The 19,700-nt window shown below is 40.1% G+C and overlaps 1 protein-coding gene across 2 annotated transcripts in view; it reads left to right on the forward strand.

Annotated features, from left to right (window-relative positions):
• The window catches only part of kiaa1549lb (KIAA1549-like b), a 63,439-nt gene extending 44,695 nt beyond the window's left edge, over window positions 1-18,744 (forward strand). The window contains exons 11-23 of one of the 2 annotated variants that reach the window (XM_069173642.1): window positions 316-479; window positions 1,500-1,535; window positions 3,151-3,341; window positions 6,667-6,797; window positions 7,735-7,859; window positions 9,101-9,330; window positions 10,392-10,524; window positions 11,434-11,511; window positions 12,971-13,348; window positions 13,436-13,530; window positions 13,912-14,060; window positions 14,219-14,370; window positions 15,609-18,744. In XM_069173642.1, coding sequence (XP_069029743.1) covers window positions 316-479; window positions 1,500-1,535; window positions 3,151-3,341; window positions 6,667-6,797; window positions 7,735-7,859; window positions 9,101-9,330; window positions 10,392-10,524; window positions 11,434-11,511; window positions 12,971-13,348; window positions 13,436-13,530; window positions 13,912-14,060; window positions 14,219-14,370; window positions 15,609-15,872 — 2,126 coding nt within the window. In that variant the 3' untranslated portion in view covers window positions 15,873-18,744. The remainder of the gene's footprint in view (window positions 1-315; window positions 480-1,499; window positions 1,536-3,150; window positions 3,342-6,666; window positions 6,798-7,734; window positions 7,860-9,100; window positions 9,331-10,391; window positions 10,525-11,433; window positions 11,512-12,970; window positions 13,349-13,435; window positions 13,531-13,911; window positions 14,061-14,218; window positions 14,371-15,608) is intronic. The other variant, XM_069173643.1, reaches the window with a different exon arrangement.
• Window positions 18,745-19,700: the final 956 nt, after the last annotated feature.

The raw sequence follows: 19,700 nt of genomic DNA on the forward strand, positions 1-19,700 counted from the left end.
GCTTCAGTGCTGCTCGCTGCTCAGAGGAAGGGAGAAAGGGTGAGACAGAGCTGGTAGAGAGAGAGAGAGAGCATGCAGCTTTCTCTTATAGATTGTTCCTACAATAGCTGAATCAGGCACCCCGTATATCAGACTAAGCTTTATGCAGTGTCACTTAGCGTGGTTGTGACGAATGCTTCTGCATGTTTTAGCAATAAAAGTAGATTGTGTATTAACCTTCCAATGAACCAATCAGCAGACAGAGAGTTATCATTTAGTCTCCTGGAGGACATGTCATGAAGTGATGATGTTGAAACAATGTTTTTCTGTTTTCAGCTGTGGTCAAGAACCCTCCTAATAACCTTTGGATAATCGCTGCAGTGTTGGCCCCAATCTCCGTAGTAACGCTCATTATTATCATCATCACAGCTGTGCTGTGTAGGAAGAATAAGAATGACTTTAAAGCGGATGCCATTGGTAACCTCAATCCCAGAGCAAAGGTATCTATCTTCCTACATATGCAAAACAAATATGAACTCAATTTTGATGATCAATCAGTTGTTTGAGTCAATTTTCATGCTTCTCAAATGTGATCATTTGCTTTTTTCTCTCCTTGTTTTATATAATTTTAAAGTGATTACTTTGGGACAAAGACGTGACAACTTTGTGCCTATGGAAATCAATAATAGGCATTTTTCACTATTTTCTGATTGATTAAACAGTTTATTAAGGAGACAATAAGCAAATTAACTTCTAATAAAATAATATTTTCTTGCAGTCCTAGAGTAGCGTCTGTGATTTCATAGCTACAGCATGCAGACTGTGAGTCAGTGAGTAATGAGGGTTTGTGATGCTGTGAAGTGGAGGTGAACTTTTGTATGCAGATAATTTAATCTTGTATGTTTTATTGTGTATTTTATTCCACATTATCTGCATCATGCCATCTGAATGCCCTTTTTTTTTTTTTAAAGTATAGTGTATATATAGATGTCTTTAACATTCAAATCAGTTCAAACGATGTTGGTTAACACCTATCACTATCAGATTAATATTTTTGTATTTCACAGTATAGTTTTTAATCCGGGTGTCTCGTGAGACATTTCCGCGCTGGCTGGATGAATGCATTCTATGGGCAGAGTGCGTGGACCAGAGACTTCTGCTGGCCGAAGGCTCGCTAACTTGAATGCAGATTAAATAATTCAATCTCATGTCTCTTCTACTCCAAATTTTTGTTGGACTGAATGGATCAAATTCTGATGGTGAAATTAGTCATTTTGCAGAGGTTGTGACACTCAAAACAAGTTATCCACCATTTTACAGCCACAACAGTAGTGACGGAGTAGGCTACAGCAGGGCCTGTGATGCAAGCACAAGTTGACGAGTTTTTTTTACAATTACTCTCATTGGCAGAAAGGAGAAAAAAGTTCTGCACTGCAGGTTTGACTGCAGAATCCTAGTCAGTCCTGAATCCAAACCTGAACCACACACACACTGTTTAAAACATCCTCTCTTGCTTTCAGATGGCGTACCGGAGAGATGTGGGCTATTATCACCAGGTATGTTTCTGCTCGTTAATGATCTGTTTTCATTTTCAAGGATCAACTGTGCCAAGAGGGGGATTTGAATGGGATTCTGTGAAGACAACACCTATGATACATTTCAATAAATGCTGCTGCACTGAGGACAACAAAGGATACAAGAGCACTTTGGAGTAACAAACCTCTCAAAATGAGATTTCCTTGAAAGGCTGATATTATCTGTTCTTCCTATAGCAGTCTCCAGATGGCAAATTTGAAGCTTTATGGCTTCACAGAGGTTTACAGACAATATTTATTATGGAGATTGTTTTTTCAAGCAGAATGAGTCCTTGTGTCTGTGTGTATACTGACACTTGTTTACTTTGTGTTCGCAAGATTGAAAACCGTTCCCATTATTGCTGCATCAAGGGTTGTCACAATGTCCTAATCAAAGTTAAGTTTCCACCTCTGTGTCTGTTGTGTTTTGTGCTCAGTGGTTCACTGGCATAAATCAGTGTAGATAAATGAAAATGCAGAGTATAACTCTTACCACATCCCGCTGCTTTATTTATGGAATTTCATTAGAGAGAAAGCAATAACATCTTTTATATTAAACAGCAAAAGAAACCTCAGTGCAACATTCAGAGCAGTTATTATATACAGGCTGAGGTCCTGCAACTCCCATTGTGTAAAATCCAACTTAACAGCTTAATTCTATTAGATATGAAATACTATTGAGTGTCTTGACACACCTTCATATTTTAGGCAGAGTATAAAGCCACTTCTTTCTAACAAGTAATGTAAAAACCAAGGAAAATTCTTAAAATGCTCAAAGATAGTTACCCCTAAAATTTGAATGAGGATCTTGTGCTACGTCCTCTACATTAGTCAGAGTCTGCAAGCCAGCCCCTTTCATCATACACCCTTGTTAGAGTTTCCTCTTTTATCATCAGCAACAGAAGCACTTTCAGTTAGTCTAGAGAACTGTATTCAATGAAAACCTTTACCCTCTCTCTATGAATGTGCAGTTTGTGCGTGTGTGTTCTATAGGCAGAGAGAGGATGAATGGCCAGAGGAGTATCACGCATTGATTTTGCACCATGTCTGTGCTGCTTTGAGGCAGTGATGTGTGGCTGACAATTTATGACACTGATGAGAGAAGTCCTAAATATTTCAGTGTATATGTGTGTGTGCGTATTAGTGTGAGTCTAAAGTATTTTGGCCTCTGCTGTGCCTTTCTCTATAAGCATGTTGACATCCAGTGTTAGATAGAATCCACTTCCTCCTCCTTCATATCCTCAAATGTTTAACTTTATCACTATATTTCTGTGAAAGTCTGCAAATCTCATCTCATCACCGCCCACTGAGTCACTTATTTGACAAGAATTTGGAAGAACATGAAAAAGGGCCACAGTTAAATCTGTGCTTATCTATTTAAAGGCACAGCAGTGCAGTAATCCCAGTTCTGTTCCTTAAATCCTCAGGACATCAGAAGATATATTTTTTAGCTTTCTTTGAGATGTTTGTCTTTGTGACACTCGTGCTCGGCAAATATAATATAATGGTTACTTTTTATGGCCACAAATAAAGAAAATCAATCTTACACAGGCTATCTTATTTGTGTCTCTCTATTTTCACTCTGCTTGTTCATCAGCCAGTCCAAGGTTTTGACTATGCCAAGCAGCACCTGGGCCAACAGGGAGGAGATGAGGAGACGCTGCCTGTCAGTCAGGATACATTAGTGATGTCCCTACAAATTCGGGACACACCACTTTCACTAGAAAAGGCCCTGCAACAAGACGGGACTGCCAACAAGAAGAGCTTCACTGCTGACAAGCACAAAAGGTATCATTGACTCTACACACCTTCACCTGCTCATGCTGTCATCTGTATCAGCAAAAGTTAGAAAAATGTTAAAATATTTTTTGACCCTATTAACAGATGTGTGAAAAAAAAGAGTTAGATAATACTCTTGCTAATCTAAAATAAAACCTTTACATGATCTATGATGTTGCTTCTTGAGAAAAGTTGTATTCAGAGGAACTGCAAATGGGTGAAGGACTAGGCTCCCTTATGGATATTCAGCCCTACCAAAGGAGTGATTTGTTCTTTTTAGTCTCTGTTTGTATTATTTATGAAAGCTATGATATCAAATTAAAAACCTGTTTACAGATCACTTTTTACAAAACAGATTGCTTTCTGTCTCCAAAGAAATCAAGGACACAAGAAGCATTGAAACACAAGCAGACAGTTGATTTAGACAGATGCGTGTTTGTCTTCAGATTTGTGTATGTAAGTGTGCAAATTGGCATAGTAGGACAACTCCATGCCAAACAGTGGCCAAGAGCACATTCCAAACATTGTCTATGTTTATTAGAACTCATGTTTTAATTACATGCTTGGCTTTGGAGGGAACAAGCTGGGTGTAAATTTAGCATGCTGAGGAAAATGCCTTCAAGACAGTTCTTTTAGAGTTGAAATAAAAATAGATTTCTCCTCATTTTTCCTTCAAGAAAGGCATTTTACTAAATAATGCTGCAGCTTTTGTTTAAAGTTTGGATAATTGCTTTTTGTGACTATCTGTGGAAACAGCATCTGAGGATCAGGCCTCTGGATGCTGTGTTGACTGACACCCTCTGGGGTTGCTAGGAGACATGCAAGACATTTTCTCTCCTCTTAAGAGGCCTAAATAGGATTAACTATCATCTATTAGCAATTTAGGCCAACAACTGGGAGAACATATTGTGCAGTCAAGTTTGTGAAATGAGGGTGACGCCAAGAAATGTCTGTGTTGTCATTTAAGCTAAATCTAAATGATTTATCATGTGTACAGCAGCCGTTAGGATATCATCAATTGAACTTAACAGGCTCAGCAAAGCTTTGCGTACTGTAGGGTTTTAAGACTTGGCTCAACTTTTTCAGCTGTCTCAGTTGTGTATGTCTCGGTTAACATGCGTGTCAGAAGAAAACAGGTGAAAATACAGTATTTACGTAGAAATACATGAAGGTTTGTCCTTCAACAGAGACTGAGAGTAATACATATGTTTACAGTGTGTATGTTATCTCCAGGATTGCACCGCTTCTCACTTAGCCTGGCTCCTGGGTCATGTAAAGACAAGACGATAAAACACAAAGATCCCTCCAGCCGTATTGCCTGTCCTCATTCTACTCTGACGCTGAATGATAGGCGTTCATTAACAGTGTTCTCTATATGGGCAGGTGAAATTGACCATTTTCCTCATCTGACAGTCAGTAGCGCTGTCTCGGAAATTAATTGCCATGTTAAATCATGGTAAAGTGTTTAATCAAGGAATGCAAGACATCATTTTTCAAAGCCGTGCAAGATAATGAAATCAAACGAAATTTATATCACAGAATTGGGAATCTAAAGACGTGATGCTGCAGTAATGATTTTAAAGACTCCCGAGTCAGCGAAAGTTTTTAATTTGTTATTCATCAAGTTGTTGGACTTAAAGGTGCAATATGTAAGATTTAAGTCCCATCTTTTAAGACCACTTCGTACATTCAGAGGCAGTATTGAGTCACTTTGGCACCCCGGTTTGAACTGCATATCAACAATCAACAACAAACTACACATCCAACGGTAGCATTAACAGCTGTTTAATTACACGGCCAGAAATAATTTAGCGAGTTCAGAATCAAACTTCATTCCTTTACTTGCCATGAGCTGCAGTATATACAGTATCTGCTTTAGCGTGTCCCCTCAAAAACACCCCAACTAGGTAAACAGTTTTTTGACCTCATGGAGTACTTTTAGCCTCAGTTTGACTCTAAAACTATTTTGGTGGATAATTTAATGGAGAACTTTGGCTTTTCAACAGTCACATCACGATATTTTTTGTTTTTTTCAGAGTAGAGAAGTAAATATGTGTTTAATTTAGAATGTGTGTGAAAACATCAGTTTCATAATTTATTAACAATGTTTTTGTTTTTTTCAGAAACTTGCTACTGTGCAGCTTACAATGTAGCTAGTGGAAAAGCAGCTGTCATGCAGCATAATTTTAGCTGTCTACTTAAGGCCAAGATCACAGACAAGCGAATGCTGTGTTCATTGAATCTGGTAGAGGTTACAAGTTTTTTGTTGACGTCTGAATACGCAAACTGTCATTCACCTGTTATGCACTGTGTTGGAAATGACATCTCTTCCCAAAATGCCAGCGGAGCCCTGCCAGACAAAGGGAACTTATGGGATGATGCTGTGAGGTTATTATTTCACCTTTAAACAATGTATTGAGTATAGCATGTGAATTCAGGACAACGACGTTGGACGCAAACAAATAAAAAAAAAAAAAACATGCATCCAGGCACACTGTACACAATTACCTCTGGTTTTCTTCTTCCCCATTGAAGTTATCCATTGATTTGTGCCAAGGTCAAACACCAACAAAGGATCAAACATACAACCCTCTCAAACAGCCAGTGTTAACATAATCTGTTCACCCTACACATCTTTATTGAGCCTGTGACTGGTGCATGGAGCTAGCTCTCTGCAGCACTGCCTCAATTAAAGCAGGGGAGGGCAGCCACTGCTCTACTGTCTCCCTTCACTGTTATCAATTTTACCAGACAATTAGGGGATAGACCATGGTGCTTTGATGTCACTGTCAGCGTTGTGGTCCTCTGAGCCGGGGCTTGATCAGCTCTAATTCCAACTACAGTGCAGCGTTTGAAGCTAGTGTAACAAGAATTGGACAAAGCAATTGTTTGTCCAATTAATGCAAGAATCGATCTTGCCTCACTGGACATTAACACACACTGCTTTGAAACATACACGACACATACTTAATAATACGTCCACATTACGTCTGTAGTAGAGACACAATAACATGTTAAAATGCTGATTTGTATGATCATTCGCTGTCACTTCCCTGCCAAACCACCGGGTATCAATTAAAATCTGAGCACTCAGGACTGAATAGGCACGATTTGGTCGGTATTCTTTGAACGAGCAGCGTGTCGTAACGGTTTGAATGTTAACACGTCTTTTTTTTCACTATGCAAACAAATACAGTAATGATATGGTTACTGGACACAGGCCTGAGAGGGAGAGGGTAAGGTGAAGTTGTTAAAGGGAGGGATGACATAACCTGGCTGTGAGCCCAGCTTTCTGAGAGCTCACCGCCTTTCCTGTTGCTATGGTTACTTGCAGCAAGTTACCAAGTGAGGATGGTTCCGTCATCAGCAACGAATCAGAGAAGCTGAATTCCGGCAGGAGCCTGACAGTGCCGAAAGTCACAGCGCAGCAGAAACTGACAAAGGAGGAGACGCGCAATAGGGACGGTGAGAGTCACACGTTGATGCAAATGAAAATTATTTATTCTACAGCTCCTCTGCAAGGTCAGATGTGTCGCAAATCCTAATAATCTTTTCTCATTCCCTCTTGCATGAAACACCTTTCAGGTCTAAGTCTCTCATGCTCACATGTACCTTAAGAGAAATGCATTGCCACTGCAGATTTTTTTTTTATTGTCGGAAAGGTAGCCTCTCAGCAGTAAGTCGAAATGGACCCAATGAATATGCATGAGACAGACACTCTGCTGACATGATACAGTATGTTAGTCTCATGGATGCTGTGACACACTGGCACAAACACATGGACACGCACACATGCAGCAACAGAAAAAGTGCAGGAAGACCATGCGAAGTCGCAGATGTCGTGCTCTTCAAAACTGCTGAGCAGTTTCAGGAAAAGCCATTTGGATTTGAATTATTTGCTGTTCTATTCTTGTCCACTGAAACTAAATGTTCCACATGTGGTGGGCGTGAGTCAAATTAATCTAATTCAAATACTTTGCTTGTAAATTGGATTGAGTTTGCTAGATTATGATTTTCTTAATGGGTGGATTTGAATAATTCATCAGCTGAGTTAAGGGAAACTAGAATTGAATCCAGTTTGTCTGCTGTTTGATAAGAAATGAAAGTGCAAAGTCAGTTTCTTTCATTTATCACAGCGATGCAATGGCACAACCTTGGAAGCCAAAGCTATCTTTGTAATCTATTGTCTCCGTGCACCACTTCATTTGCTGACACGGAAGACTGATGTTTGACAAAATCCCAAAGGTGACATAAGCGAGAGAGTGAGAGAGAGAGAGAGAGAGGGGCGGTCAGACAAAGAGACAGAGAGGGAGTGTGACAGTTTGTTCCCCTTTGACTGACAATGTAATGATTAGAGGTATTTGTAATCTCTTTGTGAGTGAACGGCTTCTCTGTTCTTCAGATCCATATGACAGCTCCTCTGGCTCCCTGCAGCTCATTTCCATAAAGCCCGTGGCGGCGCACACCAACTACTCACATCCTGCATCCTCTGACCGCAGCCAGGACTCAGCCATCGCCAATGGAGAGGTGAAACATACACAAGGATCCACTTAGACAGATACACAGACAGACATAAACAATGAAACAAGTGTGCACAAATGTACTAGAGGTCTTGGAAATATTTTCGCAATTAGCACCTTACAAAGAGCAACATGGTTCTACAAGAAAACACCATTTTCAGCCGAAGTGGGAACACAGCTTGGTTATTTCTCAGTAGAAATTTCTCAGCTCTTCTCAGGGCTCAGCTGGAAAAGTGGTCGTATTATTTCTTTGCATCAATCACAGTTAAGCAAAATTTTTGTCAAAATGTGATGCAGTATTTTGAAAAAACATTTTTTGATAGTGATATCATCCAAGTGTTATTTGTCAGAATGATTATAAATATAACTTTAAACCTGCATTGTAGCACTTTTATCGACCCCTTCTGGCAGTGAGAGTAATTACTACACAGCCCTCTCCAAATATTTTATAATTTACCAAGTGTTCAAGAACAGTAACGTGACATCAATGTGTGCTGTTGGTCCCTTCTCCTTTTTCAGTGCTCTCCAAAACAGAAAAGCGTCACCAACAATCCATGTTTGTGCTCGCTGGCGAGTGCTTACTTTTTTGACCTCAATCCCTTCTCTTTGGTTTTTCTGCCATAATCTAAATCCCAGCTCAAGCCAAAGATTCACGCTGCGAGAAAACCTTTAACACAGACTAGTATGTTTCAGACTGGGGAATTGCGAATTTTTGCAAGTTTTAAAATCAACCAAATGTGAATTTTTGTTCTGAAATGGGCTTTAGCAGCTTTTGCGGCCTACTCTTCGTCATCAATATAATTGCAGCTGTTTCTCCACTCTTCAGCTCTGAAATATCTGACCAGACACCAGATTTTTTTTTTAAAACCTGTAAATACAGAGGGATTTTTTAACAGTAATAGATAAATAGCATTATTTGAACTTCCAAGGGCTTGATTCTAATGGACGTTCATTTACATATGTATATACCCAATATGTTATTATAATAGAGCAACTGGAAATAGTTGGCTAAATTCGTTACTCTCATTATTTTTTCACGTTGTCCATGATGCTGAAGCAATATAATAGAGATGAAAAAATTAACTGAATCTTTCTGATTGTCAAGAGTTTAATTTTCCTGATCTTCTTATTATCTGTTCTTTCATCCACACAGCCCTTTAAGACAAAACCTTCTGAAGAACCTTCTGTCTGCTTTTGTTCTGATCTTCCCATGTCCCATTGCATCCTGTGGTCTATCCTTCACTGCAGGTGAACTTGGCACTGAAGCAGAAGTCAGACATTGAGCACTACAGGAACAAGCTGAGGCTCAAGGCTAAGAGGAAGGGCTATTATGACTTCCCGTCCTCCAACGGCAGCAACAGTGGTCGAGCCCTGGCGCAGAGACCGCAGCACGACCATGAGAGGGAAGCCGGTGAGCATGGCAGACCACTGGAGCCCGATGATGAGCGAGGCTCCACTTATGTCAAGTCTCACAGGAGGTGAGGGGAGAGTGGAAAAGCAAGTGGAACCTGGGTCTTACTGAATGTAAACAGAAAAGAAAATCCATGCTTTCATAAGGGAGGACACTTCTCAGGCACAGATAAAGCCACAGAGTGCTGCAGGTGACATGGATTTCACGTTGGTTGATTGGGCTTATGACCATAGCCACTTATCCATCCCTGCTCACCCCTGCCTTGCCTAATTAGCTTATAGACATGTGAAACTGTCTCCTCTAATGTTGTCATTATCCTGTCTTAGTAGGCAGTGAGAAACCCATCAGGCCCGTCTGATTAGTCTGGTCCAAGTCCTGAGCTTCCAAAATGGAGATAAGAGGATTGGCAGGGTGCTGAATAGTCCAATATGCTGGTTCTGTCCTGCTTTGGCTTTACAGATGCACATAAAAATGGACAGTCTTTGGTTTACAGATCAAGGTCAAGTGTGTTAACTATCTTTTCCACACTAGATTAACATATACTCTCCTGAGCTTCACACCAGCTGTACTCAGAACAGAAAGCAACTTTTGAATGTTGGCTTGTGAGTTGACTTAGTGAAGGGTTGGATGGCTATTTTTTATGCTCCACCCTGATGAGGAAGATAAGCAGCTATTTACCGTCAAAATGATTGGTGTGGCTGATCAATGACACCACCAACATACATTCCCCCATCTGAAGAAATCACGTCAGCATAGGTTTGCTGATATGTATCTTGACCTCTTGCTGATTAGACTTTTTTTTTTGTATTTGATACGTTATTTTATCACTACTGCATGTTTCTGTGAAAAAAAACAACTAGAATATTCCCATGTGACAAAACATTTACAATGATTATTTTAAATCTGTATCAGCTCTTTTACTTATTATCTTACAAATATACAGCACCTAATATACAGCTACCTCAGGTAGCTCACACACTTTGCCCCACCCTGTTCATCATGTGTGGCTCAATAAACCCCCCTTTCTCTGCAGGCACACCAAAACTGAAAAAGTAATTTGAATGTTTTAAATTAATAACTACCCCAGATCTGATTTGTTCTGAATCGACTCGTTACTCTAATTGGCAGGCACTCCCAGGTAGGGCAGACGGCCTATCGCAGCAGACAAAGCCTAAGCAGTCCGAGCCCCGGGGGAACAGAGATGGACCTGCTTGTAATGAGAGAGAGACCCAGGAGAGGCATCCGCAACAGCGGCTATGATGTGAGTCACATGTCATAACCCACCAACCAGCAATTTAAAGAGAGCTTCACATTTTTTCAAGTGTAATTAAAATAAAACTGAAATGCAGTACAGTACACTGAGATCATTTTTGGTTGTTGTAATTGTTCTTCTTGGCCACAGTGACAACTTTGAAGAGATGGGGGACAAACTCCACAGTCCTTATTGTGTGTAAAAATTATTTCCACAGTTCAGCTAAACCCATAATGAGGCTTCAGCAGTCAGAGTTAGAGTGTGTCTTTTTAGTGAAGATTTCTTTCATTTCATTTCTTTCTCTTTTTTTTTTTTTTTTTGGAGAGTGTTAACTTGATGATCTGCTGTAGAGGGACACTTAAAACAAAAGTACATTTTGCACTAAAAATACTGCAACTTTGAAAGATGCCAAGTTGATTAAACTCCTGAAGGCTCATGGTTGCTTTAGTTGGACATAGGAATGTTTTTACACAGTAAAAGGACTTTCTCTTCCCTCACTTACAATGGACACACTCAGATATCATATCGTCTGCAAATATGGACATAGTGGAAGATTGCTTCAAGATTGGATATAAAATTGAGTTCCAGCCTTTAAACTTTCCAAATATTTAACAGTTTACCATTTTAAAGAAGATATCACGTACTTTAACAAAGTTATTTATGAAGCAACACAAAACAAGTGCTGGTGTTAAATAAAAATACTATGATAAGGTAATTTGCAGTAGGTGTTGAAGGCTGATGCACAAGTAGCTTTGACATGTGAGTTACATATAAATCTTATTATCATGCTAGGGATGTAGTGTTCAAATTTGCTCATGTACTGTTATGAAATTCAGACAATAATTAAAACTGTTTTCAATGGAATTAAAATATCATAATCAATCAGTGCTAAATCTCTGCCTCACTGCCCTCTTTAAGACACAGTGCAGCAACAGAGCAAGAAATCCGACATATTCTGCTCAACTGTGGTTCCAAGTGTGCCGCAGCAAGCTGAAGGTAGAGAAGTGGTTCATTCATAATTAAGAGTTAAGAGTTATAAGGTCCTGTCGTTTTGATATATAATGCATCCCCGGAGGGCTGGTTTATGTTTCCACTCTTTTATTGTGCCATTATGGTTCTGTGTATGGCTTTTTCTGTCATGTCGTCAGAATACTAGTATGTGAGGTCCTAAGAGTAATCAGGCCGACCATTCCTAAAAAGTGCTTTCATTCTGAGCTGGAAATATTTCCCTGAACTCCAACTGACCCTCCGGCCATCTGACTGGTCATAGCAGGAAAAGCACAGGTATAACTGTCTCTGTCTCTGGTATTGTGCATGCTAGCTAACTGCCCTGGCCTAATGGGGCTGTTATGTGGAAAGTAAATGTTTCTGTATAACACTGGTTTTCCTACTATTGCAAGTCGAACACAAATACTTAATTGGTTTGTAGTTGTGTGGTTAACATATTTATAGCCAGACAGTTTTGTTAGAAATGTGGCACAATAGCCAGCACCAGCGTCATGGTCCTTTTTCAGAACTGCTCTTGATTACAAAGGGACTAGTGTAGCTGCCGGCCCGATCACTGCAGATGCAAGTCTCGACTGTTCTCTGTTGCAGGGGGGGCTGATTTATGAGGTGCACTATGCTAGGTCTCCCGTGGCTACCCTCTATTCGCACAGGAAGTAGGGCAGCCTCAATATGTATCAATTTATCACTGACTATGAGGAACGAATAGATGGGAACTGTGGCTGAAGAAGAGGCCATGAAAAGATGGAGGGTGTTCAGAAAACGTGAGAAGAAGCATGGTTCACCTTATGATTAAGACGAAGAGGCCATGAATATATAGATAAGAAACGATGATGGTTGTGTAAATATGAAAAGAGAAAAAGAAGATACAAAATAGCTTCCACACACACACATACACACACACACACACACACACACACACACACACACACACACAGGAAACAGCAACTGCCACATTGTTGGATGTTTTATAAGCACAGAAAAGTGCAGGTTAGCACTCGGGAGAATCAAACTGCCTGGCTCTGCTCCTGAACCCACTGTGACCGAGCAGTAACACCACTGGATCAAACTCTTTCAGCTGCTTCGTCTCAGACAGTTAGAGTAACATTAAACAGCCTCTTCTAGCTCAGTCAGCACCTTGTCAACAACCCACTGAGAGAATGACAGAAGACGTTATAAAACTTGTAATTTTCCAGCTTTCTCGGGGATTCCTGCCAATTCAATAAGGAGAGGTGTAATTTGCTAATATTTGATCTGCATGTCAAAACATGCCTCCTTAGGTGGCCAAAGTAACAAATTCACCCACATCCATATCCATAAAACCTCCAGGGAATTGGACTTGTTGTTTCCTTGTAGATAAATAATAAAATACGTCACACTAGTTCTTGAGGGGAGTGTGTTCAGTCTGTGTTCATAGTCGTGTCTCTCTCTGGTGACTTTTATATTATAGACTGAGCCGGAGTTGATTGAGGAGACGAATGTTGATCGGCTAATGGGGCCGCGGGGATACATGTATGGCCGGGGCTTGAAAGGCCACTCAGAGACGTCCACTCTGAGCTCACAGCCGTCCATTGATGAAGTGCGACAGCAGATGCACCTGCTGCTGGAGGAGGCATTCAGCCTGGCTTCAGGGGGGCAGTCCACATCCGGAAGGCAATCCCACCACCACCACCACCCCCCTCCTGACCACTACAGCCCTGCACCGCCCCCCCTCCCTTACGTAGACGTGGTGACCAGCGCTCCGGGCACAATGAGCTGCGGACAAGGAGGCCTGCAGTGGGTCCCATCTTATGGTGCAGACGTGTATCAGTGCAGCCTGCCGAAACCAGTAAGTGGGCTGTGAGATTATTTGCCCTCTCTGATGACCTATGATGGAGAAATCTTAACCTTGAATGGCTTTTACTATCTGTTCAAGGCCTTTCGCTTCACCCAGCTTCCTGAGATGGCCATGGGTTCTCCTCCCCCTTTACCACCTCGTACTGGGCCTCCTCCCGGGACGTCCTTAAGACGGTAAACCTGAAGACATACACTCATGTTTAGATGCAGACAGACAGACATACTGACTGACAGACAGACAGATAGACATACAGACAGACAGACAGACAGACAGACACCCCACACCACACTGCTTGTAGCCTCCTGAAACCCACCAGATATTTAACATTTATTCACATTCAAATTCATACTCAGGGACTTGATAGTCACTGGGTGCTGAGCTCTGGCCGAGTTGATTTTAGGCCTCGTATAAATTTTAATTTTGAACAGTGCATTGGGAGATGGCAAGAATGCTAATAAGGTTCACACTTTTCCACGTGGATTGTGTCTGCCATCTAGTGGTGTAGTGTTGCTGCAGCTCTTTGTTTATGACTGTCCAATCTCTATCCAACTTAGTTCCACTTCTGACTTGGGGCCTGAGGGAAGGAGCTCAGAGACATCTGTCACGGAATTGCGGAGTCAACATGACAACAACCCATACGGGCCAACGACTAGAGCAGCACTTCCATCTATCACTGCAGAGCAGCCTGTGTCCAACTACTCAGGTAAGCATACGAGGAGTTGACTTTGTGTTTTCAAAAATAACCTCTAATATGCTTGGCTTCAATGCTAAGTCAAATAAAACATTTGTAATTAAATTCTTAGATGTATTCATTCCCAGAAATTCATTGATCAGTGAATGTCACTCTCTTCTCTTCCACAGGAAACCCAATAACAGCCGTCTACGCCATCCCAGCCACCAGGCCCGGCTACTCGGAGTACTTTGTCTCCACACCGCCCACCTCCTACCACAGTCCCTCTTGGATGTCCTATCCACCTGAACCTGAGGATGTACCGCCACAGTGGGCAGACTCTGTAAGAAAGCTTGCTTAGGAACCACCCAGCTCTACTAAAAAATATTTCATTTACAGTGGTAAAATAACATGAACAGATACTTTGATTAAACAGGACAGTCCAGTTCAAGCAGTTGTCCCAAACTGTTTTCAGCGCTTCGATTTTATGATTAGATTTCTAAAATAAACCCTTCTGAGTGACTATTGTAAAGTTTCCTGTAGTCCTTGAACAGGTTCCAGAAGTTTTATAAACAGAAAATAAGCTTTTTGCTGCTTTCTGTTATTAGTATAGTAATTATAAGCTTAGACTCAATTAATAAAGAGTAAAATCCTCAACCTCAGCCTCGCCTTTTGGTTGACTGGATGTTTTCTTCCATAACTTCTGTTCAACCCCACATAGCATGAAAAGGAGCTATAGTGCTACAGTTATGTAAACGATAAGGCTATCAAAAGAATAAACACTCAAACACCTAATAGTGATATCAGGAGAGAAATATATCTGTCATGCGGAGGAGGGATTGCTATCTTTTGCATACATTACATAACAGAACGTCTTTTGTGCTCATGCTCTACCCCTTAACAGGATTGGGCCTCATTTAAGCCTACCTACTCCTCTATTTTCCATGAAAACAAAACTGGTTTCATTCGTCCTGTTGGATGTGTTATGACCCATGTGTCCATCCCCTCCCCTGCACTGGACTCTCCTTGTTTGTATGGATTGTTCTTTTTTTGTTCCACTGTCTGTCTGCCTGTTTCAACCAGATGCCCTCACACAGTGTCTTTTTGCAGAACCAGTGTCATTTAGAAACCATTTGCTGAACTGAATTTATGGCTGGCGTTGAGCGGACGCAACAAAACACTGGGGTAGTTGAGCACATTTTCTAAATGAACACCTTTTTTTACTGCTTACTTTTTCTTGCTGTACATCTGGCACTTATAGAGACTTTATGTCTTCATTCAAAAGTAGCCCATTTTTTTTCAAAACAAAATTCATTTTAGTTTCATATAGTTGTAGATCTTCCCACTCATTACTTTCCTTTATATTCTGGTCCATTCATAGAGATTTTTTTCCCACATATAAATGTATAAAATATTTATTTGACCTTATTACCTTTTTTAAACCAGTGGTGCAAGAAAAACTGTTCCTTCAGCAAAATGAGTAACGAACGCATACTGTATCCTTTAACTTGCAGCCATTTTTAGTAGGTAGTAATAATGAAGTGGCTGTATTTCTGATGTCCTGTCTGCCCTGTTTTCCAGGTGCCCCTGCCTGGGTATGTAGAGGCTTTTCCTCATCCTCGCTACCCACAGGCGAGCCCCACCAGGCTGCCCCTGCAGTATAACCACACACTGGAGCAGCCGCCCACTGCCCCAAGCACAGCATCCCAGCAAAGCCTGCCCCAGGTACTGAAAGACATGGACAGCATGCCCCTGAGCAGCCTCTCCACCTCTGCACTCGTGCAGGCTATACGGCAGGAGGTGGCCAAGCTGGCGAAGAAGCAGAATGACATGTTTGAGTTCTAGTTTTATTTCGGCTCCCATGTGTGCAGGAGATGGGTAACTGTGCAGTGGTCTTCAACAGAGGCACACAAAGGTGACACTCCTTCAGATGGATTTTTGATGTTTGTACTGTAAAACAGACTGATCTTCTTTACCGACTGATTACCCACTTTTTCATTTCTTTTCACGCACCATTGGTATTTTTCAGCGCCTGTCTTAAGGGAACAGTAAAGACGTTTGTTTTTGTTTTTTGGAAAAAAATTATTGCCATCCTCTATCGATGATGTCCCAAGTAACTACATGCTTCTCTTTGTAGATATGTCAATAGGATACCCTAAATATGGAAAATATTTTTTTTCCTGGATTAGACATTTTTTGTGTGAATCAGCATCAATTGAGAAAAGAAAAACAATATTATTATTGTCTGTACTGAGAGGACCAAATTCTTCCTGTCAGATGGGTAAGTGTAAACCACAGTGTATATGAGCATGTACAGTATAAGGACATCATTTATGTAATCTCCTTTTATAGACCATTAGCTTGAACAAGATGGGCTACATTAATATAAACTCATTTCAGCATCCATACCATATCAAACAATGACATTACTTAAAAAAAAAATTCTTCCGTTTATTTACATGTCACATTTTAACTCCATAACAGTAACAACAAACACTGACTGTCTTTGGTGGTCTAGTAATTTTTTTTTTAGGGAAAACAGTAGTTTCCATTATTTAACAAATGGACTAAACACAGTGTATTTGTATCTGCGTTTTTAGTTGAACCCAATTGAACATGAAATCTCAAGATGCATCAATGATGATGAACTTACAGATTGAATGTTTGTCTTTGTGTCTGAAATGCAGGGAAGCATTTATCCTTGCAATATTTGTTTGGGTGTGCAAAAAGTACACTGACCTTTACCTTGACCAGTAATGGGTGATTGTGAGAGTATATTATTGTTATATTATGTGTCTCTCTTTTCTTTAAGAAAATGACAAAAATAAAAACACCCCAAATGAAAAACTCAGTTAAGTCAGTTAACATTAGCAGCTGGACCGATATCTCAGAGCAGCAGTTTTATACTGAAGCCTACAGGTTTTATGATGAACAGATGATTCTGTGCATGTCCTCGACACCCCTCAAAAACCTTAAACAAAAACAATCCTCTTTGCTGCTGGTAGTAGTGCCACAGTTTCTTGTAAAGTTAAACTATAAAAAGAGCGAGTCTATTGTTTGTTTACTGCCCTTAAGACATCATAATGGTCTCAATGGGCACATTTCATGAATAAAATACAAGGTTTGTGTAAAATATGACCTAATAAGAAATTCTGCTTCCATACTCCCATTCAGAGTTTTAAGTGCACGAACCCTCGTGTCTTGTAACATTGTGAACGCCTGCCTGAGTGTCGAATCAGATTGAGTGTACAGCACTTGTCGTTTTCCAAGAACTGTTTCAGAAATATTGTTCAGTATGAACACATCACATGTCTATCATCAGTGTGGCCAGGAATCATTCAGATTTTAAGGTGCAGAGTACAGTAATCTGGTTAAATGTTGTAGCTTCAAAAACGCATGTATGGAAGCATACTTTAAATTAGCCAGGCAGTACACAAGAACATGACAAAGCAACAAGTTTTCACCTTTCAAGTCACCTAAAGACATCATAAACAATCAGCACATAAAAAAAGAGCTAAAATTAAAACAAACAACAGAATACAAACAAAAACAGACACAAAGAAATACAGATTAGGACCGAGACCCAGCAAAGTGCTGGGCAGAATACAATTCTTTGACAAACACTGACCTATTTACTGACTCTGGTTTATTTTATCTAAATTAATTCACTTGTCATCCTATTTTAATTTGTCTGTTTTTGTAACCAGACTAAATGCCACCATAGCAGGGCCTGAAACAAATTGAGGAAGTATTTAGTAAAATGAAACACAAGTCAGTAAATAATTGCAAACAGGAAAGGGATTAATCTTTCCTGGAAAATGACTCACTCATTTCACTGTGGCATTAAAGCCTGCAGTATGTTATGATGAACTCTTAAAGCAGAATTGCTGGCATGGGAATGGAAAGTGGGACTGACTGCCGATGAGTGTGTGTAGGCCTATGGAAGGGGTGCTGCAATATGTTTGCATAAAAACTGAGATGCTATAGATTGCCTACTTTTACTTTTACTATAACAAATCACATGGAATGCTTTGCTGATGTTATTATAATCAATGCTGTCACAGGAACGCTGTCAGTCGGGACCTAAGAAAGACAACTATGAGTGAAGATGCCTTTGAATCTTTATTTCCTTTCATAGAACATGATTGCTTTTTCAGCAGTCCTGGATGAATTTAGCCTTTTTGCATCATGACTACTGAACAAACCCTCCCTCTCTTCCAACATTATTGTCCTTTTTTACTCATGCCTGCTGGTGTGTAAGTAGGAAATACTGTATGTCTTAAACTCGACAAGAACTCTGTTGTTGCTTGTTTTCCCAAGATTCATTTAATTCATTATTCAGAGGAGCACTTGTGTCTTAAGAACTGTAGTAAATACAGTAAAACCATTTTTGTGTATACCAGAAGTGAACACCTTTCCACATTCTCATGCTGGATAACTGAGAAAACTTAGTGATATTAAATAAAAGGGTTTTAGGGGATTTATTGGTTTAGAAAAATTATGAATATTTATTCTATAAAGAAATACAAAGTGAGATAAACCTATTAAAATCAATGTCTTTTTGTCTTCCTGACTGGTTTCCTCATTTCCTCGTCATCTGCTTAAACTTGTTATATTTGATGTTCCTCAGAGACTGATGTGGCAGAGAGATCTTGAGAAAGATGAAGACAGAAAGAAATATTAGCCTACATGACTGAAATGAAATAAAAGACTTTATTAGAAGAATGGAGTCAATCTGTGCAATCCTTCTGCATGTACATTTTTTTCATCTGCAATTTCAAATCAGCTGAAAGCGACTGTTGCACATATTTACACTTTTCTCTGCATCATACCATATAAATCCATGCTCCAGAAGACACAGACATGGTCAAAGATGAAGGAGTCCATAAGTTGATAGTTAACAGACCACAGTGCTGGAGCAGAGACAACAGATAACACTCATAGAAGGGGAACACTTTAAAGATTTAGTCATTTATTAATCAGAAAGAAAATTTATAAAAAATTGGATCCTTTCATTTGCCTTCTTTCACATAATAACACGATACATGGTTTAGGTCACAGCATAACCAAAATACCTTTAACAATTTGACCGAAATTTAATATGACAGAAAATTCCTTATGTATGAACTCTCAACATCGTTGTGCGCAAGTGGCAATCCACCACTGGTTTGCCATTGGTTTGTGAACTGCTGTTTTGAAGTCTTGAGTCTTGCATTTGGGTCGTCGCCATCCTTGTTTTTTGAGCCGGATCTAACCATACATGGGTGAGCTGGGGAGTAGTGGATCTGACCAAGAACCCAAGAACACGTTTCCTTCTCACCAATACTGGCAACTTGACTGTGTCCCAGGCAGGTCAATCAAAGACACATCCCCAAACATAACTCTCTTGAGGCTTAATATCAAATTAATTATGAAATATTTTCAGATGGAGCATCAAAACCCTGATCACAAGGTGTGAAGTGACACCATATATACACAGCCTACCTATTGCACTTTAAAGGTACTTCTGCAATGGTTTCACTTTTCAGACCTGAACACAACATATATTTTTAGATGTGGTTGTGGGAGGGTTAAACCTGCAATGTAGAGCTTTTGTCTGAAGTGATATAGGCTCTGGGGTAGACTACTCCATCGCTACTGTTTTGGCTGTAAAAAAAATGTCTTTTAGTAAAA

The sequence above is a fragment of the Embiotoca jacksoni genome, unplaced genomic scaffold (genome assembly GCF_022577435.1).
Source record: "Embiotoca jacksoni isolate LCO1_2020_lvr unplaced genomic scaffold, fEmbJac1.0.p SCAF_6, whole genome shotgun sequence".
NCBI lineage: Eukaryota > Metazoa > Chordata > Actinopteri > Embiotocidae > Embiotoca > Embiotoca jacksoni.